At 36.1% G+C, this 25,843-nt stretch overlaps 1 protein-coding gene across 1 annotated transcript in view; it reads left to right on the top strand.

Moving 5' to 3' along the window:
• The window catches only part of ZPLD1 (zona pellucida-like domain containing 1), a 60,954-nt gene that overhangs the window by 20,772 nt on the left and 14,339 nt on the right, over positions 1-25,843 (top strand). The window contains exons 2-5 of the mRNA XM_006890004.1: positions 4,952-5,172; positions 9,714-9,895; positions 12,767-12,839; positions 24,549-24,646. Coding sequence (XP_006890066.1) covers positions 4,952-5,172; positions 9,714-9,895; positions 12,767-12,839; positions 24,549-24,646 — 574 coding nt within the window. The remainder of the gene's footprint in view (positions 1-4,951; positions 5,173-9,713; positions 9,896-12,766; positions 12,840-24,548; positions 24,647-25,843) is intronic.

Here is a 25,843-nt window from a genome sequence, read left to right as displayed (position 1 = left end):
AGAACGTACTTTGAAAGTTTTGGTTGTATTTAAGCAGTTATTATTGTTTAAGTATAATATATCTAAGTGAATAAGTTAATTTCTTCCAACTTTAAGTGGAATTTCGTATTTTCTATGTTGGCAAAACACATATGATAATTTATTTGTTTTACATTTTTCACTTCCAAAGGAAATATTGCTTAGAATGTTCTATAGTAATCGGGTTTGCACTTACCTTATACCCATGGGAAAGATCTATCATCTTTCTTTACAGGTAATTATAATGAGTTTAAACAATGTTACCAAATAATGGACATTTCCGATCTAATTTACTTATATCCTCAAAATAGGATTTACTTAATTTAAAATGTTGAGTACAAGTATTCCAGAAGGACTGAATTATTACCTTAACTTGTGCAAAAAATGTTAAATATAATTTACAAATTATTTGGTAAATATAAAAAATTAAAAGTATATTTTATTTTTACCTTTTTTTTAACAATTCAGGACATTTCTCTAAACAGCCTAATCAGTATTTGTTTGTTTCCACATTTTGAAAATGAGATGCTTATTTTAAATTCCTCATGCAACTGGTAAAGCATATTGGGGGGGAAATGGAAAGACTTTTTTTATTGGGATTTTTTTTTCTATTTTAAAGAAAGTTTATAGAGAACATGGGTTTTTATTCATTCATTGTTGCACATTTTTCTCTTTGCTCACTCCTCCCCTCCAGACCACTTTTCTCTTTGGAAAAAAAAAATCGCTCATTGTTATAGAGTTCCTTCCCCCAGTCCACTTTACTATGCAGCTCCTATTCTGGACTCTTGTCATGCAAATAATACCTAATCAGCTATTCCTTTAAAACAATTCTCTCCTTCATCTGTTTCAGTGCAGTGTACATTATATATCCTCTCTTTTCTTAGCTTCCCTCCAAGCCTGATGTCAGTCCTGTTTTATGACAGTGGCACTATGCAATATTTGTCCCTTTGTTACTGAAATATTTCACTAAGCGTAATGTCCTCCAGGGTCATCCATTTTTTTTTTATAATATTCCATGAGTTCCTTGCTTTTCAATGCAGCATAGTATTTCATTGTGTGAATATACCACAGCTTCTCTATCTATTAATTTGTTGATGGACACTCCTTGCTATTGTGAACAAAGCTGCAATAAACATGGGTGTGCATATATCTGCTTGTGTGTCATTTATGTTCTCTTTGGGGTATATTCCCAGTAGTGGAATTTTTGGGTCAAATGGTATCTCTATTTTTAACTTTTTGAGAGAGTGCTATACCGCCTTCCACAGTGGTTGCACCATTTTACACTCCCACCAACAGTGAATAAGGGTTCCAGTTTCTCCACAACCTCACCATCATTTATTGCTTGCTGTTCTGTTAAATTTTGCTATTCTGACTGGGGTAAGATGATATCTCATAGTTGTTTTCTTAATTTCATATTTTATTTCTTCTAGTATCCACTCTTGTTCAAGCAAGATGTTGTTCAGCTTCCAAATGCATGGTTTCTCTACTTTATCCTTGTTATTAATTTCTAATTTTGTAGCATTGTGGTCTGAGAAGATGCTTTGTATTTTTCCTGTTTTTTAATTTCTTAATGCTTGCCTTGTTCCTAAAATATGATCTATTCTGGATAATGTTCCATGCACATTGGAGGAGAGGTATAGTGTGCTTTTTTTGGAAGCATTAGCCTGTATAAATCTGTGAGATAGAGGTGGTTTATTGTGTAGTTTAATTCTTCAGCATCTTTGTTGAGTTTTTTCTAGTAGTTCTTAAAAGTGTCCAATTACTATAGTGATATTGTCTATTTCCTTTTGCAGTTTCGTTAATGTTTGTGTTATATGTTTTGCAGCTCTATCATTTGGTGTATAAATACTTATTATTGTTATGTCTTCTTGTTCTATTGAACTTCCTTGTGCTTTCTGATGGTTTTTGCATTGAAATCTGTTTTATCAGAGATTATTGCTATTCCTGCTTTTTTCTGGTTGCCTTTTGCTTGGTATATTTTTCCCCCACACGAATACTTTTAGTCTTTCTTTATCTTCACTTTTCAGATGTGTCTTTTTTTTTTTCTTTCTTTTTTTTTTTTCAGGTGTGTCTCTTGTAGACAACATATTGATGGGTTTGGGTTGATTTATTTTCTTAATCCATTCTGCTACTCTTTTTTCTTTTCAGTGGTGCATTTAAAGCATTCACATTCAGTGTGATTATTGAGAGGCAAGATTTTATTGTTATCATTTTGCTGAGTTCTTTTTGGTGTTGTTGCTGGTTACTTTGGTCCATCCTGCTTTCTGTGGCAGGTATTTCCTGAAACTTCAGTATTGTTTTTATAAACTCCCTTAAGTTCTTCTTTTCTGAGATTTATTGATATCGCCTTCATATTTGACGGATACTTTTTACTGGGCATAGACTTATTGGTTGACAGTGTTCTGTGAATATTCAATAGATTTTATTCTGTCTTCTTGCTTGCATGGTTTCTTCTGGGAAATCGTCATTTGATCTTATTTGCTCTCCCTTTGATTCTCCCAGCTGCTTTCAGAATTGTCTCCTTATCTTTGCTTCTGACAAATTTAACTATGATATGCCTTAGTGTTTTTCTTTTGAATCTATTCTATATGGTGTTCACTCAGCTTCTTAAATATATATTCCCTCATTCTTCATTATGCCTGGAAAATTTTTTTCTAGTAATTCTTCCACAACTTTTTCAGTGCCTTTACTTGCTCCTTCCTGTTCTGGGATTCTTATTATGTAAATGGTATTCCTCTTGATGGTGTTCCAAATTATTCTCAGGTTTTCTTCTTTTTCTTTCCATTTTGACTCTGCTTTTTGCTCTAGCAGATCAGTGGTGACAATTCTATTTTCTGTTTCACTGGCTCTGTGTTCCATCTCTTCAACCCTGTTCATGTGTCTCTCCATCATGTTGACAGCATCTGAAACATTGGACCTCACAGTTCCTTGTTTTCCACAGCCTCTAATGCCTCATTTGATTTATCTGCATTGGTTTGTTTTGGGTTGGCTTTTTTGTTTGCTTGTTTTGTTTTGTTCGTGGTTTTTTTGTTTTTTTTTTAAGCTCCTCCTGGTTTTTGCTTGCAGTGTCCTGTAATTCTTCAAGTTTTTCTTTAATCCATAGAAAATTTTTAGTTATTGTTCTTTGCAATTTGGTGTTAGAAAGTTTCATTAGACTTTCTGACTTCAGGAAATCCACTGATACTGCATAATTTTTTTTGGGGGGGCGACATCTTATTTTGGGCTTGTGTAGGATGTGAGGGAGGCTGCTTCCTGTATGACATTTCTGGGATAGTTTTTCATGCCCGAGGTAATAGCAAGCTCTTGGTCTGACATCATTGTTCCAGAAGAGGTTGGGGCAGGTACCCTACCTATGTTTCTCTATAAACTTTTGACTCAAAGGTAGTCTTGCTTCAGTTTGGGAGAGAATAGGCCTGTGTATTAACAACCTCCTCTGTCAGACAACTGCCATAGCTAGGCCTGTCAAAGGTTCTCTGTCCTAAAGGCAGCCCATTCTTTAGGAAGGGAGAAGAAATTAAGTGGGTTCACCTGTGATACTGATGTCTCTGGTGCAGCCCAGAGGGGTGGCAGCGAGTTGTTCTTCAGGTGTTGGGATTGGGACATCCAGACTGTGACACCAGGTCTTCCAGATGTTGAGTCCAGGATCTCCCATGGTGCAGGCGGGACTTCCATGAGTTGGGAGGGAACTTCCGGGTGTTGGGGTGGGACATCTGGGCAATGGGTCAGGACTTCCAGGAGTTGTGGCAGTGCTTCTGGATGACAGGGATGGGTCTTCCAGGAAGCAGTGCTAGGACGTCCAGGAAATGGCTTCGATAGGCTTCCACCCTGACTGGGAGGCGGGAGGGTCCCCACTGCCTGATAAGGTCCTTCAGACGTGTTCAGATGTCTGGGAAGCAGGGCAGTGCTCCAGGAAAGAGATCAGTCGGGACAGATCAAGAAATTCTCAAGTCAGATACTTACTTAATTGACTAGATGTGCAGAGACACAGGCAGGCAGCACTGTGTGGTGATGCATGCAGATGGTGTGGTGCAGAGACCTGGAAAGACTTTTAAAACTGATGAGAACAGGATCTTCTACTACAAGTATTACCAAGTGTGATAATTTCTATTTTCTACATATATAGTCATCATTATACTTGAAAAAATAGAGATATAAAAATCTTTGTGTGTAGAGGATGAGAATGGTTTCATCTCTGTATACCTGGGTTGGGTCCCTATCACTGAAACATGAAAATATGGGTAAATCGTGTTTTATATCATTTCTGTGGGCCATGTAGCCTTTTTACAGAGGCATGGCCATGGTCAACATTTTATTAGAGTAGGTTTTGCAGTTTTTGGTACTGTCAGCACACACTCTTTTCATTCTCTTTCTCCCTAGTGTGATTTAATACAGGAAAAATAAAATTGAATTGTGATGGATGGCTTTTATTGATATATTCTGCTATAGACAGGTTTCCTAAATACCAAAGTACTTAACAATTTGGCATAGAGATGTATTTGAAATGTTTCTTTCCTACCTTGGGAAAACGGTTCATATGTAGGAAGTTTTACTACCTTTGACAGGTGATCAGGATAACTCAGTTATACTAGTTCTGAATTTCCTTGGTAACCAGATTTCCCCCCAACTCATTTCTCATATCTTTAAATAGCACTTGACTGGCATTTAATGCACATTTCCTGAACATCAGGCTCAGGGAAACAGAAATGAAATATTATCTCAAAAATCAAAATCTCTTCTGAAACAACTCAGTCAAATACTGTTTTTACTACCCACTCTTTGATAATATAACATGAGACTATGGAAAATTCAAATACAGAAATAAGTTAAACACATCAAGGAGCTGAATAAGTAAAGAAAGGATGTTAAAACTATTCTTGAAACTTCTACTGTGCTTTTGTGACTTATCTTTGTTTTTCATATATTTTTATTTCAGCTGAAAGAGACATTAGTGTCTACTGTGGGGTGCAGGCCATTACCATGAAGATTAATTTCTGCACCGTGCTTTTCTCGGGTTATTCGGAGACAGACCTGGCACTCAATGGAAGGCATGGGGATTCCCATTGCAGGGGGTTCATAAATAATAACACCTTCCCAGCAGTGGTCATTTTCATCATCAATCTCAGCACCTTGGAGGGTTGTGGAAACAGCTTAGTGGTAAGATTAGTATGAAATCATGTGCTAAGTTGGAACTCATATCTAAAATCTCTCCCCACCCACCTTCATGAAATTATTTGAAGCCCAATCTATCTTTTGAAAGAAAAAGAAACAGTCCAATAAAACAGAACAAATCACTTTCTTTTGTCAGTTTGAGACTTCCCAAACATACAATTTGGTGTTCTAATGATGATTCTGTTTATGGTAGTAGGGAGATGGAGGAGCTTCATACTTTTTAGGAGATTGGCCAAACTACTTTACGCAACATCATTTTGTATGTGTGACATTGATGGCTATTTAGCTGTAGTTTATCATTAGCCATTTTACTCATGTTTTTTATGGAAGTATCTAATCATATAAAAAGGGTTTGCTATATGAAGTCTGGCAGTAAACCACTTGGCCTGTAGTTTTTTAGAAAAAGGATGGAAAATTTAGAATCTTTTAGGTTTCATATTTACCACTGAATGATGGATGCTTTGTAAATTCACTATCAGTATATTTGGTTCAAAATTCTTCATTGTGTGGGACTTTTTGTTACATTTATAAATTTTTGTTATACTTGATCTTCCATAAATGTTTCCTTCCTGGATAAGGGCCAACTGTCTATGTCATTTACTTAGTTATGTATTGCATATCCCCAAAATAGAGCTGAACAAGTAATACATTCTCTAGAGAATTAAAGCCAATATAAAAATGTGATTGAGGGGGCATTAGTTATACTGAGTCATAGGGTGACACCAGATGATAAAACACTGAATTATTAATTGAAATATTGGGAATTTGAATTTACTCAGGTGTTTGCAAATGAGACCTAGCAATCTGCTTCTAACAGGATGCAGTCTTGTAAACCTTATAGGGCACGACTCTAGTCTGGAACAAAATGTGTCACTATGAGTTAGAATCAACTTGACTGCAGCCAATAATAGTTATACTGGAAATCATCTTGTTCTATTTTTCATTTTCTTTGTTTTAAAACAATCTTATTGGTATATGCTAGGACAGACAAAAGAACATACAAAAATATGATGAAACAATCCAATAAAAACAAGAAATTTGTTTTTATTTTCAACAGTTACTGTTTGGGATTAAACAGGATGGCTAGGTTGTTCCAAGGACAGGGTTTCTAAGTCACGGAGGGAGTATGAGGCAGGAAGAAGTTTGTTTTTTAAATTTCTCCTTCATTCTTTTCCAGAGGGCAGTTAGAGTATTGAGTCTGCGACCATTTCTAAGTCTGCAGGCCTGGGCATTGTTGACTCTTTTTATTAAAAACGTTTATTCATTTCTCTGAGTTTTGTGCAGAGTTATGAAGTAGGCCTCAGGGAGGTGATGCAAGTTGATTATTAAATGTTTGCTTTCTTGTTGGAGGGAGAGAGCCTATGTGGAGATCAGCAGCATTTCCTTTCCACCTATTCCACCGAGATACCTCTCCTGTGTGGCATTTTATTTTCCAGATTTAAGCCACTTTACCCTGTTATCTAGAAAATAATTCAAGAGAAAAGACTGACAAAACCTGTGTGTATGTGTGTGTACACGCACCTGCTTTTTTTTTTTTTTAAAAAAAGTCCAAACAAAGAAAAACCTATATAATTTTGGTATCAAATTTCTATATAAATGTGGAACGTGAGCAAGGAAAAGGAAGACCCTCAAAGAAATGGATTGACACAATGACTGCAATAATGGGCTCAAGTTCAATAGAGATCATGAGCATAGTGCAGAATTGGGCAGAGCTTCATTCTTATGTGCATAGAATTGATATGAGTTAGAACGGACTCAACAGGACCTAATGATTTATATATATATATATTTAGTAAGTACACACATATATAGTATAAATGACTAAACACACACACACATATTGTAAATAAGTAAATACACACGTGCTAGTTGGAAGTTCAAATCCATATAGAGATTCTTTGGAAGAACGGTCTGGTGAAATATTTTTGAAACATCAGCTGCTAAAAGTCTGATAGAGCAAAGGTCTAGGTTAACTTGGTACATAGGAACACTAAATGTCAAAATTAACTCAGTAACAACTCATTTTATATCTATGCTACAAAGGCATATACTTTTTTTTTTTTAACAAGTAGGCAGTCAGTGAGAAGATAGAAAGATTGGTTTCATTTTTCATTTCTCTTCTGAGATGTCACCAGCTTTGGTATCTGCTCCAAGAGCAATCTTGTTGTGGTGGTTAGATGCCAATACCTTGAATCCAACTCATAGTGACTTGATGCATAACAAAATAAAATCCAGTCTGATCCCACCATCCTATAGGGGCAAGACAAGTAGACTTCTAAATCATTGGATTAAATTAAAATGAATTTCATTCATAAAAAAATCTTGCCACATTTATAAATAAGCCAGATGTATTTATAAATTAGATATTTATATATTACTTAAGATTATTTTAGAAATTACTGCATATTTACTCATTGCTGTTGAGCCGATTCCATCTTATGGTGATCCTTCAGCGAATTTTCAAGGCTGTAAATTGCAGATGAGGAAATTGCCCATCTTTCTTTTGAGGAGCCATTGGTAGATTTGAATTTAGGGAGACCTTTAAAACTTTTGAATTAGCAGCACAACTCTCTAAGAAGTATGATAAAGTGCTCCATTAGTAGATAGTAGTCACAGAATTTTATCCACAGATGGTTATTTTATTGCTGAAAATATATTACCAGCAGCCTTGGTGGTGGTGTTAAGCATTATCGAGTTGGTTCCAACTATAGATCCATACACAATAAAATGAAACAGTGCTTGTCCCTGCCCTATCCTTATAAACGTTGCTACATTTGAGTCTATCTTTTGTAAGCAGTATGCAAATTCGTCTTGTATACAATCTTCCTCTTGTTCACTTATCCTTTCTTTTACCAGGTATGATATTCTTCTCCAGGGAGCTATTGCTACTGAGCACCTTTCTGAAGTACATGAGATAAAATTTAATTGTGTTTGCTCTTAAGAAACATTCTGTTTATGCTTTATCCAAGACCAAATTATTGGAAATCTGTAGTTTATTTAGTATTCATTGTCTATACCATAATTCAAATGCACCACTTCTTCAATCTTCCTTACTTAGTAATCTCAATAATGACCACTGGAGGCAGTGCAACCAGGGTGCTTCTTAGAGGCAAAGATGGTAAAATTTCATCCCGTACACTTTGGGCAAGTTGTCAGAAGGGACCAGACCTTGAAAAAGGAAATCATGCTAATAAAGATAAAATGTCAGAGAAAAAGAGGAAGAAAGTACACATTTGTTGTTCATAGGGTCTCTATGAGTCATAGTTGACTCAATTGCACATAAAAATATTTCACATGATGGAAAGAACATATATTCCTCTCTGGTTATGCGAGGTTAAGAATATTATTGATTCTTCCTAGGGCAATGCATTTTAAATTTTAAGAGTATTATAAAATATAATGAAAGCCAGAAATTGTTTTCCAAGAAAATATTCACATGGAAAACATATTCATCTAACTCTCAGCAATCTCTTTGACATTAATAAATAAGTTATTATCTTTGAAAGGTAATAGTCAAGATTTTTTTAAAAAAGTAAAAGGTAAAAGGAAATAGCAATCTCCATAAACAACCATGAGAAAATAGATTTTCAGAGAATTTATGATCTTCATTCATTTGCTAGAAATTATTTAAGGGATGCCTGCATCCTGGTCAATATGCTGGCAATACCAAGATGAACAAAATTTGTAGGGTACATGCTTAAAAAGAACTCCATTGTGGCTGAGTAACTGCCATGTAAGTAGGCTACTCATGTACTGTGACTCTTGATGAGCTCAGCTTGGAGAAGCCAGGAGAAGGTTCCTGAAGAACATGAAATCCAGGAGAGGACTAGGGTATGTCATGGAGAAGTGGGGAGAAGAGAGGCTACAGGAGTATACAGAAATCCCAAACTAATTAGGACAATGGTCTGTTAGAAAAAACCTCAGGCTGAAGGATTAATGGTCAAGGAGTAAGGTTGGAGATAGGAAGCTCATGTAGAAAATGTGGTTGATGCTGATTCATAGTGATTCTCTAGAGAAGTAGAACTACCTGTAAGATTTCAGGGCTGTAATCTTTATTGAAGCATTTTGCTGGGTATTTCACCCCACCCCCCACCCCCAATAGATTCTGGTGAGTTTCAATAGTGAACCTTTCAGTAAACAAGTACTTAAACTATTGTATCATGAAAATTTCCTTAAAGGGGAAAATAGGTTCTGATTAATATTAGATGTTACTAGTCACAAAACCAAATTCAGACTTTATTTTCAATTCTTCAGTTGTTTGAATACTCAGAACTTTGTCTCCTTTCTTATTTATAAAATATGAGTAAAAATATCTTTGACAACTATAATTTTATTTAATTAAGGCACATATACTCACTTATAAATAGTACTGTGTATGTATTTCTAAGTTAAATACTGTTTTGTATTAAAGTTGGAACAGTCCCAAGAAATTATGTGGTCTATTGTATTTATTTCACACATGAAGTGTGTGAAGTGGAGGCATAGATAACAATTCCATCACTAAAATTTAGCTATTATTCCAACAGGTATCCACAGTTACTGGAGCCAGTGCTTATGGAAATACATCTTCAGTACAAATAGGAAATATTTCAGGATATATTGATACCCCAGACCCACCAACAATCATCAGCTATCTACCTGGGCTTCTTTACAAATTTAGTTGTAGTTATCCCTTGGAATACCTAGTTAATAATACCCAGCTTGCTTCGTAAGTCTATATTTTACTTTTGCTTTTTTACACTGTCTCATATTGCCACTATGTTTGAATAATCTCTTATTCTGGAAAGCTATATGAATGTGTGTGTGTGTGTGTGTGTGTGTGTGTGTGTGTGTGTGTGTAAATATCTGTATGCTAATTAACTACTCATGAGTTAGAACCCACTTATACCTGAGCCTCCACTGGGTCTCCAGGTTCTAAATCTCACCCATACATTCATGTATATATGTATATATGTGTGAGTGTCTGTATATATCTATATCTATATCATCTATCTCTATCTCATCTATATCTATATCTATCTATATACATATATCTATCTATATCATCTATATCTATATCTATATCAAATACACACACACATAAAGATACACACACATTTTTGAGTTCTGATGACCAAGTGATGAGGAGTTGTGTTGCCAATCCCAAGGCAGGAAATTAGAATCCAACATCTACTCCATGGGAAAAAGATGAACAATTTCAGCCAAAGTTATTTACAGCCTCTAAAAACCTGTTGGTGGGTCAGCTGAGTCAGTTCTGACTTGATGGTACATAAAAACAATAACACACACACACACACCCTCTGGGAAGGACTTGGCAAAAAATAAAGCCCTAGTAACTGATGTAATACCAATTGAAGTATTTCAACAAACAGATGCTGCCCTGGATGTGCTTACTAAACTGTGCCAGAAAATCTGGAGGACAGCTGCCTTGCCAACTGGAAGAGATCTATATTTATTCCCATTCCAAATAAAGGTTACCCAACAGAGTGTGGAAATTATCAAACAATATCACTAATATCACATGCTTGCAAAATCCTGCTGAAGATTATCCAGAAACAACTGGAATAGATTGATGCAGTGACTGAGGCAATGGGGGTTGGTGTGTCGGAAATAGTGAGACTGGTTCAGGACAGGGCAGCCTTCAGTTTCAGGTGACTTGACCACACATAACAAACATAAATATACATATATACATATATACATATACATACACATACATATACACATATATGTTGTGTTGTTATGAATTGTTGAGTTGGAACTGACTCATAGCTGACTTTTATGGGTTCTCAGCAGTAAATTTCTTAAGAAGTGATAAGATTACCTATCTTTTTTTCTGTGAAGCTGCTGGTGGGCTTGATCTGTATGCCTTTTGATTTGGCAGGTCAGCTCTTTACTCTAGATCATCAGAGCTCCTATTTATATATATGCATAAATAAAATTAAAATTTACTCAAGTGTAGCTGCTGACCTAGGTAAGTGTATGATACTCATCTTCTGCCCTGTATTCTCTTTACCCCCCTCAGAATTGCCTAAGTTTCCCAGTGCCAAGAACTATCTGAAAACCCTGTCATGTGTCCAGAGGCCACATCTTTTGTTCATTGCACTGGACAAGAGGTTCTTTGCTCTCCTTCATATATACAAATTCTCTCCCTGTTGGACTTTGATGCACTAAAAAGCAGGTCTCTCAACCCTCTAGTAAGGCAGCCCCTTTGAGCCTGCATGGGTGCTGATTTCAGGAAGGGAAGCATGATCTTGAGTCCAGATATGTACTCTTGAGTTTACATCCTCTAGTTTTATCACCATGTATGTATTCATTATTTGGTAGCACATCCATTATAACAGAGTCACAAGCTCTGGTGGCCTAGTGGCAAGAAGATGAACTGCAAACCCCAAGGCACATGTAGGGGCCACCAGCTGCTCCCTGAAAGAAGGGTGGAAAATCTCCTCTTTAAACCCATCGAAGGGTCAGCTCTGGGTCTATTCTAACTCTATGGTACACAACAGCAACTTAATTATTTAGACCTGGCAAGTAATTTGACAAAATATAAGATATAAATGGGTGAACATTTTGCCCTCAGTTTTCAAGTTTGCTGTTAATAGAGATCTAGTTATCATTTAAAAATAATCATGAAGGAACTCAAGGAGATATGGAACCTACATTTCTTTTACTGCAAACTTGTTATAGTTTGTTTTAATAGCAAAGTCTGGACAAACAACTTGGTCAAAAACAACATTTTGACATGGAAATGCCAAAGGATAAGGGTATATAGAGAAGCAACTCTTTTTAAAAAAAATTATTATATTTTGTGTGTGTACCCTCAAATCAGATCTGACTGGTATAAGAGGAGATTGTCCCTCCTTCTCGAACAGGGCATCTGGTGGATTCGAACTGCACACCTCTGGGATTGCAGTGCAGAGAAGCAACTCTTTAGAATGTCACAATATCTCACTTCTCACACCTCTTTGCTAAACACATTCATGGATTGCAGGCTTGCAGACTATGGTGATCCATTTATATAGTCAACAAACATCTATTATACACCTACTGCCTACAATGCAATGCTCTAGAAGTCAACAAAGGAGAACAAAATTACTTACTATCAGGAAGTATCTAATGGAGTGAATGAAATACATTTGTACCAGATGAAAATTCATTTGAAATACAACTTTTCAGCTCCAGATCTTACATATGGAAAGCAAAATGCAAAACAAAAAAGATGGACTGATAAGTCAAAAAATAATAAAAAACCCACAATAACAAAACCATTTTCTTTACTTGGTCCCTGTTGCTTTTTAATTATTTATCTGGTGCTCGCTTTGGCAGCACATATACTAAAATTGGAACGATACAGAGAAGATTAGCATGGCCCCTGCGCAAGGATGACACACAAATTCGTGAAGCGTTCCATATTTTTTAATTATTTATCTGTTTAGTGCTTTAAACAGTACACCCAACTAGGTGAAAATATGTCAGATTGATTCAAGAGTTTTAGTGTCTTAAATCTGCTGGCTAGCTCTAACTGAAAATTTTAATTTAAAATCTCATCAATGCTTTCCTCTTCCCAAATCTGTTTCAGGTCCTCGGCTGCTATTTCTGTGAGAGAGAACAATGGCACATTTGTCAGCACTTTGAACCTGCTCCTTTATAACGTAAGCTGATGGGTGAGGGAGGTTATTTTCTCATTCACTGTTCTCAGGAACAAATGGGTTTTATAAAGAGATCTACTGAAAACCACATTAACTCATTAAACTTTGATAATATTTATCCATGTTTACTTCTATGTTTATATGTTACAGTGCTAAAAGTATACCAAAGGCTTTGTTATTTTAAAAAATTGATGAATGACTTAACTTAGTATTTTAAATGTGTCTATGTAATTTGTATATCTGTCTACATTTATATATGTTTCTTTCTCTTTTTTTTTTTTCTTTCTCTCTGTGTGTTGATCTAGGGTCAAGATGAGGGGGAATGATGTTTTTGTGATAATAAAATAGCGAAAATAGCCATATGATACTCCTCTTAAGACTTGCTTGGTGACGAATGTGTTAATAATATTTTCAATATAAGTTGTATCCGGTGACAAGGGTATCATATCTGAAATAATTTAGATCAACTACATAGCATTGTCTAAACTTTTGTCATGTAAATAGGGACAGTGGCAGTACAATGTGAAAAATACATGGATTTCTATTTATATCAGTAGCATTAATCCCCCAAATGATATTTTCATGTTGATTAAAAATTTTTATTCATACATTTTAAATGCCTGATTTAAATATCAATTTTTCAATCTATCAACCAACATTTTTGTAAATTATGAATTTGATTTTTGCATTATTATTCATGTCATCATGGCACTAAGTTATAATTCATGCAACTGATTTAAAAGTCAGTGCTTTATACTTTGCATATAATGAGCTATAAATATTGTAGCAGGACATTTTCCAAAGGCATTTTAAAAAAATCATGTTTATAAGTTTGTCGTCTGACACCACAGAGTTCTAAACAACAAATTAAAATGTGTTGGAATGAAGATTGCTTTTCTGTCATTTCCAAACTTACTTCTGCAAGGAGAAGCTGCCAAGTTACTTGGTTCCACAATACTCAGCAAATATGTGCCAATATTAGTTCCTAATATGGCAGCTATTTGTTATTGGGGTGGTCACTATTTATATAAATAACCTTTAACTGGAGAGTTTCTGTCTCCTGATTTGTGTGTCTGTGCTCTCTGAGGTAGAATTGAGATGAGGACTTGAATTCAACATTTTTGTTATAATTGAGTGAAACAAAAATATGAATTCCTCACTTTAAAACATAAAATTATATTCATGTGGCACTTAATGACATTATTAAAATTATTCTCTTACTTAGAGAAGTAATATAAATTAATATGTACTTATTTGAGAAGAGCTTTCTTGTTAAAAGTTTTTATCTTTTGAAATCATATTGTAGCCTGTTGCTAACATATATAAGATGTCAGAATTTGTATAAATTTCTGATCATTTTAAGATTTTTTTATCTAATGGAAAACCCAAACTCATTGTCATTAAGTTGGAACCTCCAGTGGGTTTTTGGGCGGCTTTAAATTGCCTCAGGTTTACCAGTTTTTCTTCCTTGGAGCCCTTGCCAGAGTTCCTTTAAGGGAAAACAGTAACTCATTTTTCAAATACTGTACAATCAACACTCTTAATACCAGCAGTTAGGAGATCAACAGATGAATTGCATTGGGAAAAATCTGCTGTCATGGACCTCTCCCGAGTGCTAAAAAGCAACGATGTCAGTCTAGATGTAAAGGTTTGCCTAGTCCAGATCATAGTCTTCGCAATTACTTGTTATGCTTCAGAGAGCTGGACAATGACTAAGCACTAGAGAGACAAATCAATGCCCTCAAATTGTAGTGCTGGAGAAGAGTCTTGAACATACTATTGATTGCCAAGAAAACAGATAGGTCTGTCTTGGAAAGGGTGAAACCAAGTCTCTCCTTGGAGGCTAGGATTTTGAAGCTCCACCTCACTTACTTTGGGCACATGGCCAGGAGAGACTGGTCCTTGGAGAAGGCCATCATGTTCGGCAGGGTGGATGGAGAGAACAGGAGCGGAAGAGCCTGAATGAGATGGATTGATACAGTAACTGGGGACATGGGGGTTGATGTGTCAGAATTAGTGAGACTGGCTCAAGACAGGGAAGGATTCAGAGCTGCTATATATAGGGTTGCCATATATTGCAGGTGACCCAACGGCACACAACACAATAACATAGTATGACAGGGTTGGAAGCAGGAGTGGCATCCACTTCTTAATCAACATGACTTCAGAAACTCTATGAATTTTGATAAATGTTGGTAGTTGTAGAGAGGCTTCCGGTCTTTTGTTCATAGTGTCGCTATGAGTCGTGATCGACTCGAAGGCAATCAACAACAACATAGACAGGTGAAATAGCTTTTACAAATATGCATATCTGTAAAAATGGTGTGGATGTAGGCTATTGTCATATGACTTCCACTGACTTCACAAGGGAGGAAGGGAAATCACCATCTCAACAGTAGCCGAAGGCTTATTCCTGTGAGGTCAAATGAACTCTCACATTTCAACTCTTTCCCCCTTATTTTAACACAGATCATCCCTTCCACGGTACATTCTATTTCTGTTCTGTGTTTGGCAATTCAGTGTGATGACCAGGCAGAGCTCATAGATAATACTCATGATTATGAGGATTATGTATTGTCACTAAGTCAGAACTGAGAGCTCACCTTCCAGTGTATTTTCAGAGGCTGTAACTTAGACAAGAGATCCTATCTTTCACAGAGCAGTTGATGGATTTGAACTGTGTGCCTTTTGGTTTGTAGCACAACTTCTTACCCAGTAAGTCACTAGAGATTGACGGTAGTGAGAGTCCCACTTTTTATGTCTGTGATGTGACAAAATTAACTCACTTCGAAGTTAGCTTTCTATATTCCCTTCTGTATGATCCTTCACCAAAAGTATAGTGTAGCTTATTTACACCATTAGAAAGCTATTTAGTCCCCTTGGTGGGCCACAATAGTTAACAGAGTTAATAGACTTCTATGTAGTCATTTGATTGGGATACAAAGACCATGGCTAGAAGATCTACATTAAGTAATTCATTTCATTACTGTGCTATTTCAACTAATTTTATAATAAAAATATGATTAGTACTTGAATTAAAAACTAAATTACATTTAAAAACCAATATTTTAATAAAATTCAATTATTTCCTCATAAAATTATTGTTGAACATGGTGCAAACTTAGTATTTTGTGCTGCTTGTAGGACATTAGCAATGTATTTGTTAATTCATGCACTTTCCTCTCTCTCCCTCCTCCCAATTCCCCTTGTAAAACAATTGTCATATACTTAAAAAAATTGCTTTAACTAATCCAAAATCAAATCCGTTATTTGATTGTAACAGTAACAATTAGTTATCATAAGAAATGTATTATAACATTAACATGAAATATAATTTGATATCCTTTAGGAGTCATTTTTCTAATGCCACAGATCATTTTCATTATTTCATTTTAGGCACACTGGACAGTTACATTACTAACCACAATGTATGCTCACTCTTTGACTAGTTAGTCAGAGAGGAAAAGATGTATCAAATTTCTAGGTGTCCTGGGAATCAGTAAGCATACCCAGGAAAATGGTAAAGATAGCAAGCAACGGCATATGCTTCAAATCAACCAGCTGCTCTGCTGGAGAAAGATGGGAAATTTCTTCCCGTGCAATTAAACTACCTCTGAAAACTTACTGGACGTTCAACTATGGTAACGTGAAGGTAGACAACAACAACAATAACTGTGCTAAGAGAAGAACAAAGGCAGAAAGTGGGAGAGTTTTAGATCCTGGCAATTTCTACCAGGGTATAAAGGTTGTTCTAACTCAAGAGTATGTATAATATTTAAGGGGGAAAAAACTTACATGTTACCTTTCCATGAATTTCGAAAAGTATTTCATCACATTGAGGGTTTACAAAAGTGTTCTTTGATACAAGGTGACAATTGATCAGGAAGTTCTTTACTGATTTACAAGGTGACAATCTAGTAGAGATGAGAACTATGGGTTTAAACAAAATGTGAAAAAAAATTAGGAAAGTTTTTATTAAACACAAAATAGAGGAAGATGTTTACTTGGTCCAGTAAAGGCACCAATTAGGAGAGGAAGTAGAGTGGATAATATTTTAATGAACACCAGTTGAGTTACTCTTTTTCTGAGGAATTAGTCCTATAAAATTCATAATGTCTTGTGTGGATATTAATGACACTGACTGAGAAAGGAGTTGGTATGTCCTTGAGTAATTCTGTCAATAGCATGACTGCTTTGGTGCTTTGAAAGCTCAGAGAAATCATGAGACATTTTAAGGGGGTATGTACTTCTATATCAAGACTCAAAATGCAGACAGGGAACCATTTATTTAAAGTATATCCTCTGTGTTTTAAGCTATTAAAGAGTAGGAACATACTTCTTAAAAAGTAAACGTTTTTCTGGATAATGTTGATGCAAGCATGAAGGTTTTATATAATTAATATTATTGTTGTTGTTAGGTGCTGTCAAGCCACGCATGATTCATAGAGACCCTATGGACAAAAGATCTGAACCCTGTTCACGGTCCTCACACTTCCTGACACACAAGAGCCCATTGCAGCAGTCACCATGTCAGTACACCTGGTTGAGGGTCTTCCTCTCCTCACTGACCCTCCACTTTCCCAACATCACATCGCTCTCCAAGGAATAGTCTTTCCTAGCAACATATCCAAAGTATTTGAGGTGAAGCCTTATTATTCTTGCCTTCAAAGAGCACTCTGGCTGTACCCTCTCCAAGACATATCTGTTAATTTTCTTGGCCGTCCATGGGATGTTTGGTAGTCTTCTTCAACACAATAGTCAAAGGCATCAATTCTTTTCTTGTTATTTTTATTCATTGTCCAGGTCTCAGATGCATAGCTAGTAATCAGAAAGACCATGACCTGAATCAGATGCACCTTAGTCCTGACATCACTACTCCTCCATACAGTATTTTGGAGATGTTCCCAGTGCAACACTTCTTATTTCCTGACTGCTCTTACCAAGGTTGTTAATTGTGGATGAAAGCAAGATGAAGCTGTTGACAGTTTCAATCTCTTCTCCATGCATGATGACACTGCCTATTGGTCCAGTGGTAAGAATTGTTTTCCTGACATTGAGATACAATCCATACTGAAGGCTGCATTTCATGATCTTCTGCAACAGGTATCTCATGCCCTCCTCACTTTCAGCAAGCAAGGTTGTATCATCTGCATAACACAGATTATTAACAAGTCTCTTTCCAGTTCTGATACCATACTCCTCTTCATGGAGTCCAGCTTCTCTGATAATTTTCTCAGCATGTATGTTGAACAGGTCTGGAGAGAGAATACAACATTGATGAACTCCCTTCCCAGTTCCAAACCATACAGTGCTCCCCTGCTCTGTTTATACAACAGCCTCCTGATCCAGTTAGATTGTGCATGAGCACAATCATGTGTTCTGGGACTCTCATTCTTCTTAATGTCAACTTGTCACGATCCACACAGTCGAGTGCCTTTGAATAGTCAATAAAACATGAATAGACATTCTTCTGGTATTCCTTACTTTCAGTTAGGATCCATCTGACATCAGTGATATCTCGGGTGCCATAGTTAATAAAGTATTATTTAGATAAATCTGAAAAGGGGAGCTAAAATCTATACCTAAATAAAAATTCCTTTTACCATTATAGTAATATTGTTGTGTACCATGGAGTTGGAACCAACCCATAACTGGTTGGTTTTCAGAGGCAGTTACATGGGAGGAAATAACCCATGATTCTCCCTCATTATACTAAAAAAAGTGTTAAAAAACCCTAAAAAACTCAAACCTATCAGAATTGCTCCTTTGTGAATCAGTTTGTAGTACTCTGGTATCTTAGATGTTTCTACGATGCTGGAAGCTACAATCCTAAGATTTCAATTAACCTGCATGGTAATTCATGGAAGACCTGTTTAGCAGAGCTTCTAGAATAAGACAAAACAAGAAGCAGGACTGGTTTATTATGATGAAATAATGGGACTTCAAAAAACTTATAAATCACACAGAACAATGTTTAAAGACAATGGAAATTTAGTCCCTTAGGTTGGAAAACACTCAAAATGATCGAAGAATAACCGTCTCCTCAAAGTAGTCTTTACCTTGATAATATGGATGGGATAAAACTTTCAGCCTGTAAAAAGCCTTCATTTGCTGATGTGGCATGGCTTAAGATGAGTAGAAACATCTGTAAATATCCATTACAATTTGGAATGTCAATATACAAACTACGAATGAAAGAATATGTAAAAATTAAGAATTATTAATACACTAGATATTAGGGAGCTGGCATGGACTGGTGTTGGTCATTTAAAATCAGACAACCCCTTAAGCAGATAGGAAACAAAGAAAAGACCAACATGGATGTTAGAAGAGCCTTAGAAACCTATTACTGGGCATAGAGATGCTAAAGCAAAAGAAAGAAATGATGAAATTTGAGAATGGAACCTAACATTTCAAAGGGCATATCAAGAAGAAAAAAAAAGTTTTATTACAAAATGTACAAAGATTTGGAGTTAGGAAATCTAAAGGAAAGAACGAGGCTAACACATCTCAGAATTACCAGAAGAAAAATGTCAAGACTGGAATTAGAAGATGTAAGGATTTCTTGGATAGAAATATTGAATGATACTGGATGTATCAAAAGAAGATGGAAGGATACAGAGGTCCTGTACCAAAAAGTATTGATAACCAATGCCAGCAAAATAGACTTGAAATACTGAAGAAGATAAAAAAAATTACAGACATCAATTTCAATTATAATTCAACATCATGAAAACAAAATTCTTCACAACTGAATCAATAGGAGAAATCATAATGGATGGAGAAAAGATTGAAATTGTCAAGGATTACATTTCACTTGGATTCACAACCGACTTATTAAAGCAGCAGTGAATAAATGAAAAGATGTGTTGCACTGAGAAAATCTGATGAAGGACCTTTTTAAAATGCTAAAGGATAAGGATATCAGTTTAAAGAGTAAGGTGCATCCAGCCTAATCCATGATCTTTTCACTTGTTTCATATACATCTGAAAATTGGACAATGAATAAGGAAGTCTAAGGAAAAATTGATACTTTTGGACTGTGTGGGATAAAAATATTGAATATACCATCGACAGCTAAAAGAATTGTGACTCTTCGGGTCACAGATGATGAAACTTTACCTCACACACTTTCAGCATGTTATGAAGAGAGGCCAGTTTTTGGGGAAAGATGACACTCAGGGAAAGGTAGAGGAGCTCCAAATGAGAGGACAACCTTTAATGAAATAGATAGATGTAGTGATAGCAAAAGTATGTCTCTTCTGAATCTATCTCTCTCTGGTAGAATTGTGATGATGGTGCCAGATAAGGGAAGTTTTAGATCTATTGTTCATAGGGTCTCTCTGCATTGTAGTCAAGTCAATGGCATTTAACGTAGCATACAATGTAAGGAAGTAGCATGTAATCAAGAAATAATGGCCATAAAAGAGTATATTCATGTTGCACTGAAGGCATTAGCAAAAATTAATGCTTTAGAAATTGACAGAGTATTGATTGAGGTATTCCAGCAAACAGACCCCTAGATTTGTTAATCTGTGGCATATAAAAACCATAACATACTATGACAGGTTTGGAAGCAGCAGTGGCATCCACTTCCTAAGTACATTGCCTCTGGAACCTCTATGAGTTTAGATAAATGTTGATAGTTGTCGAGGGCCTTCAAGTTTTTGTTCATAGGGTCACTATGAGTCATGCTTGATTCAAAGGCAATCAACAAAAACAACATGCCAAGAAATTTGGAAAATATCTATCTAGACAGCCAATGAAGAGTTCTGTACTTGTGCTCATTAAAAAAGTAAAAAGTGATCCAACAGAATGCCACAAGTGAATATAATCTTGCTGAAAATTTTTCAAAAAAGGCTTGCACCATACAATAGAAAACAGTAAGAAATTCAAGATAGATTCAGAAAAGGCCTTAGGATGAGGGATATTGTTGCTGATTTTAGATGAGCCTAGGTTGAAAACAGAAAGATACCATTTGTGTTTTATTGACTATACAAGGACATTCAGCTGTGTAGATCATAATAACCTGTAGATGATATTAAGAATAATGGGAATTCTTTAACACTTAATTATGCTCATGTACAACCTGTGCGTTAATTAACCAAGAAGCAGTTGTTCAAACCTAACAAAGAGATACTACATGGCTTAAAAGCAAGAAAAGCATATATCAAGATTGTATTTTTTTTTACCATACCTGTTCATTATCTATATGGTAGAAAACAAAGATTCTTACCACTGAACCAATAGGAAACATCATGGTAGGTGGAGAAAATATTGAAACTGTCAACAACTTCATTTTACTTGGACCCATAATTAACACCCTTGGTACCAGCTGTCAGGAAATCAGGAGAAGTATTTGTCTGGGGAAAGTCTGCAGTTAGGGAGTTGTCCAAATTATTGAGGAGTAATTGCGTCAGTTTGAGGACTAAGGTGCGTCTCATTCAAGCCATGTTCTTTCTCGTCATTTGCTATGCATGTGAGAGTGGGTCAATGAGTAAGGATGACAGAAGACTAAGTGATGGATTGGAGCTGTTGGTGTTGGAGAAGAGCTCTGAACATCCTATATACTTCCAAAAGAACAAACAAATATGTCTTGGCGAGGGTGCAGCCAGAGTGCTCTTTGGAGGCAAAGATAATGAGGCTTCACCTCACATACTTTGGAAATGCTGCTAGGAGGGCTTATTCCTTAGAAAGGGACATGGCATGATGGTCAGGAAGTTAGAGAGTTGGTGAAGTAGAAGAAGATCCCTGGCCAAGTGGATTGACACAGTTACTGCCCCAGTGGGCTCTAGTATGTTAGGATGTGTGATGAAGGCACAGGGTACAACAGGGTTAAGATCGGTTGTTCATAGGGTCGCTGTGGGTCATACTTGACTTGATTGCACCTAAAAATGACAATAATTTATTATGTGTGTTGAAAAAATAATCTGAGAAACTGGACTATTAGAACAAAGAATTTGGCATTAAGATTAGAGGTCAATTAATCAGCAACATGCATTAAGCAAATAATACAACCTTGCTGAAAGTGAAGAGGGCTTGAAGCACTTGCTGAAGAAGTTAAACATATGTAGTCTTTAATAATGGATTACACTTCAATGTTAAGGAGGAAAAAGTCCTCACCACTGGACCAACAGGCAACACTATAATAAATGGAAGAAAGGATCTAAGTTTTTAATAATACCTTACTCTTCAATCAGCAGTCATGAGAGCAGTTGTTGAATTCCACTGAGTTGAATACTACTCATAGCAACCCTAGGAACAACAAATTTGAACCCTGTCCTATCCTGTGCCATCCTCATCACCTCTGATACACTTGAGCTGCAGTTGCTGTGTCATTCCATCTTGTGGAGAGTCTACCGCTCTTGCACTGATCCTCTATATTTTCAAACATGATGTTCCTTTCTAAGAAATAGTCCTACCTACCTACATTGATATGCATCAGAGAGTTGGACAATGACCAAGGAAGATAGAAGGAGAATTGATGCCTTTGAGCTGTGGTGCTGGAGAAGAGTATTCAGAATACCATGGACTGCTAGGAGAACAAACAGATTCATCCTAGAAAGGGTTAAACCGGGTGGCTCCTTGGAGGCAAGGATTCTGAGGCTCCGTCTAACATATTTTGGACATGTTGTGAGGAGAGACCGGTCCTTGGAGAAGGACATCATGCTTGGGAGGGTGGAGGGATGGCGCAGGAGGGGAAGACCCTCTATGAGGTGGATTGATTCAGTGACTGGGATAATTGGGATGGGGGTGTCAGAGACAGTGCAATTGGCATAGGACAGAGCAGAGTTTAGAGCTGTTGTACATAGGGTCGCTACAAGTCGCAAGCGACTCGACGGCACATAACAACAACAAAAACAACCTACATTCCCTATTCCTTGGAGTGGGATATGTTGCTTGAAAGGGTGGAGAGTCAGTGAAGGAAAAAAGATCCTCAACTAGGTGGACTGACATGATGACTGCCACATTGGGCTCTACTGTGTCAGGAAGTGTGAAGATGGCACAGGATAGAAACAATTTTGGATCTGCTGTTCATAGGGTCTCTGTCAGTCACATGTGAAAACTCCTAACAACAATAAGAAGCTATGTGCCCAAAGTACATGACTTTCACCATCCTTATCTCCACAGAGTACTCTGGCTACACTTTCCCCAAAGCATAACTGTTTGTTCTTTTAGCAGTCCGTTAACTATCCAGTATTCTTTTCCAACATCACAATTCAAAGGCATAAATTCTTTGCTATCATTACTGTCCAGCTCCCATGTGCATAACAAGTGATTGAAAAGGTCCTAACTCGAATCAGGCACACCTTAGTTTTCAATATTACATTATTGCTGATTTATCCTGGTGCCACTTTCTTCTTCATAAGTTCAGATTCTTGAATGATTCACTCAGCATACATATTAAATAGGCACGAAGAAAGGATACAACCTCGAAGCATACTTTTCCTGATTTAAAAGTATGTAGTATTTTCTTGCTCTATTTGCACAACAGCCTCTTGCACTAGTTACTGGTTTTACACAAGTGCAATTAAGTTTTCGTGGAATTTCCATTCTTAATGTTAGCCTTAGTTTGTTATGATCCACACAAATACCTTTGCTTAATCAATAAATCACAGATAGACCTTTCCCTAGTATTCTCTGCATTGAGGCAGGATCCATCAGTTCTAGTCTGAGCTTTCATTCTGAGGTCCATGGAAGCAGTAGTCAAGAAATGCAAAGACAGGTTACATTGAGCTGGTTTTCAAAGACCTCTTTAAAATGCTAAACAATAAGGATGTCACTTTAAGAACTAAGGTGCACTTGGTGAAAACCATGGTTTTTCTAATTGTTTTGTGTGTATCTGAAAGTTGAACAATAAATAAAGATTGCAGAAAAATTGATGCCTTTGAATTGTGGTGATAGTAAAGAAAATAAAATATTCTAGGGACTTCCAAGAGAACAAACAAGTCTGTCTTGGAAGGACAGTCAGGGCAAGGATGATGAGACCTCATTTCATACTCTTTGGCCGTCCAGTCTTTGGAAGGCAACATGCTTGGAAATGTGGAAGGTTGGAGAAGGAGAGGAATCCCCTTAATGAGATGTATTGACTCAGTGACTGCAACCACAGACTTAAGCAAGAGGAGACTGTGTGGATGGCCAAGAGTTAAGCAAGGTTTTCCATAGGTTTACTGTGAGTCAGAGTTAACTATATGATACCTACAATCAAAAACAAAATAAAAAAATGGTTAGAGAAATGATAACCAATGGTAGATAAAACTAAAATGAACTGCTAATTAACTGTGGATATAACTTAAATAAGTAGAAGATGGATGCAAACATATTGGCTATTAATTGCTAAATAAGACTTGAATAAAAGAAGTATTTGTTTAAATAAACAGCATGATGACCGTGAAAAGTTATCCTTACCCAGTGACTATTAAACATTGCCTATTGTTTAAATCAAATTAGTATTAACCACATATAAAGCTGAGGAAATATAACGAGGTGTACATAAAATAGTTATATAGGTATTGTTTAAGAGCAGTTCTGTCAAGGATATAGAGGATAAACTACATCCTTTAGACCATTACCTCTGGATTTATGTGGTTTCTTAAAATGTTGATTTACTGTCTATGTTTGTTTTTTCCTGTAAAATTGTTATTTTTAAGTGGTGAATGTACTATTGCTGGGATATATGATAGATTAGTTGTTCAATTTTTTCACCATTAGGATTCAACCTACCGAGAACAGTTAATCATCCCTAGCATTGGATTACCCTTGAAAACCAAAGTATTTGCAGCTGTACAAGCCACCAATCTGGACGGAAGGTATTTTTTTATATGCTTGTCTTTGGTTGGCTAGAGCAATTTGGTTGCTGAAAAGCCTCATGAATCATAAAGTTAACACATTTATATTAAAAACTAAATTTTAAAAATGTTCTTGCTACATAATGTAGGCATGCAATAATTTAGGCATGCAAACAGAATATACGAATTACAAAGATTAAGGGGTGACATTCATTTGATGTCATTAATTGGAAAATAAAGATTCTTCCCATAAAGAAGGAGGAATTGTGACTGGAAGGGTACACTTGACGATCTGGGATGCCGGAATGTTCTGCTTCTTCATCTGAGAGGTGATTACTGGATGCAGTCACTTTGTGAGCACTTAAAATTGGTGCCCTTTTCTCTGTGCATGTTACTTATAAATACACATTTATCAAAGAGTAAAAGAATTCTCTACATAAGGAACTGGGCCAAACTTATGTAAAACAATCCCATCAAACATATGTACAAGGAACAAAGTCCATTGTCTATTATGAAAATTTAGTCTGGTGAAGATTGAAAAGCAAATCCAAAAGAAAATTCAGTTCTTCCCTAAAAGGATATATTTATAAATGATTTATCATTAATTTCTTTGTGTATGATTATTTAAATTTTTTGCTTCCAGAAGAGATTGATATATTCTAGAAATTTGGGTCTATATTATCCTTTTCCTGTTATTTTTGACTTTGTATGTGTGTGATTAATTTTTTCTATATTATTTACAGGTATTTACCCCCTTTTATGGAAAGTGGTATAATCACTTCTGATTTTATGTATAGATATAATAGAGATATATTCATAGATTTCTTAGAGTTAGCATGCAAATAAAAACCAAACCTACACACATCAAGTTTATTCTGACTTAGTTTTCCAAGGCTATAGATCATAACAGGAGGAGACCATTAACATTTCCCCCAAAGAACAGCTGGTGGATTTGAATTGCCAAACTTTTTCTTAGTAGGTAGACATATAAAACACTATACCAACAAGACTCTTTGGAGTTAGCATGCAGTATAAATGTAGGCATAAATAAGAAGAAAGCTATGTGTTTGTGTCAACATGTTATTCTACCAAAACTGAGTTTCTGTATTGTACTAACGCATTTCCTCCATTCATTAGATTGTTGTTGTTGTTATGTGCCATCGAGTCATTTCCGACTCATAGCAACCCTATGCACAACAGCTCTAAACCCTGCTCTAT

This window comes from Elephantulus edwardii, unplaced genomic scaffold, assembly GCF_000299155.1.
Source record: "Elephantulus edwardii isolate Elephantulus edwardi_28Jun2011 unplaced genomic scaffold, EleEdw1.0 scaffold00085, whole genome shotgun sequence".
Taxonomy (NCBI): Eukaryota; Metazoa; Chordata; class Mammalia; order Macroscelidea; family Macroscelididae; genus Elephantulus; species Elephantulus edwardii.
The sequence above is the reverse complement of the archived record's forward strand: the minus strand, read 5'-3'. Positions and strand labels throughout refer to the sequence as shown.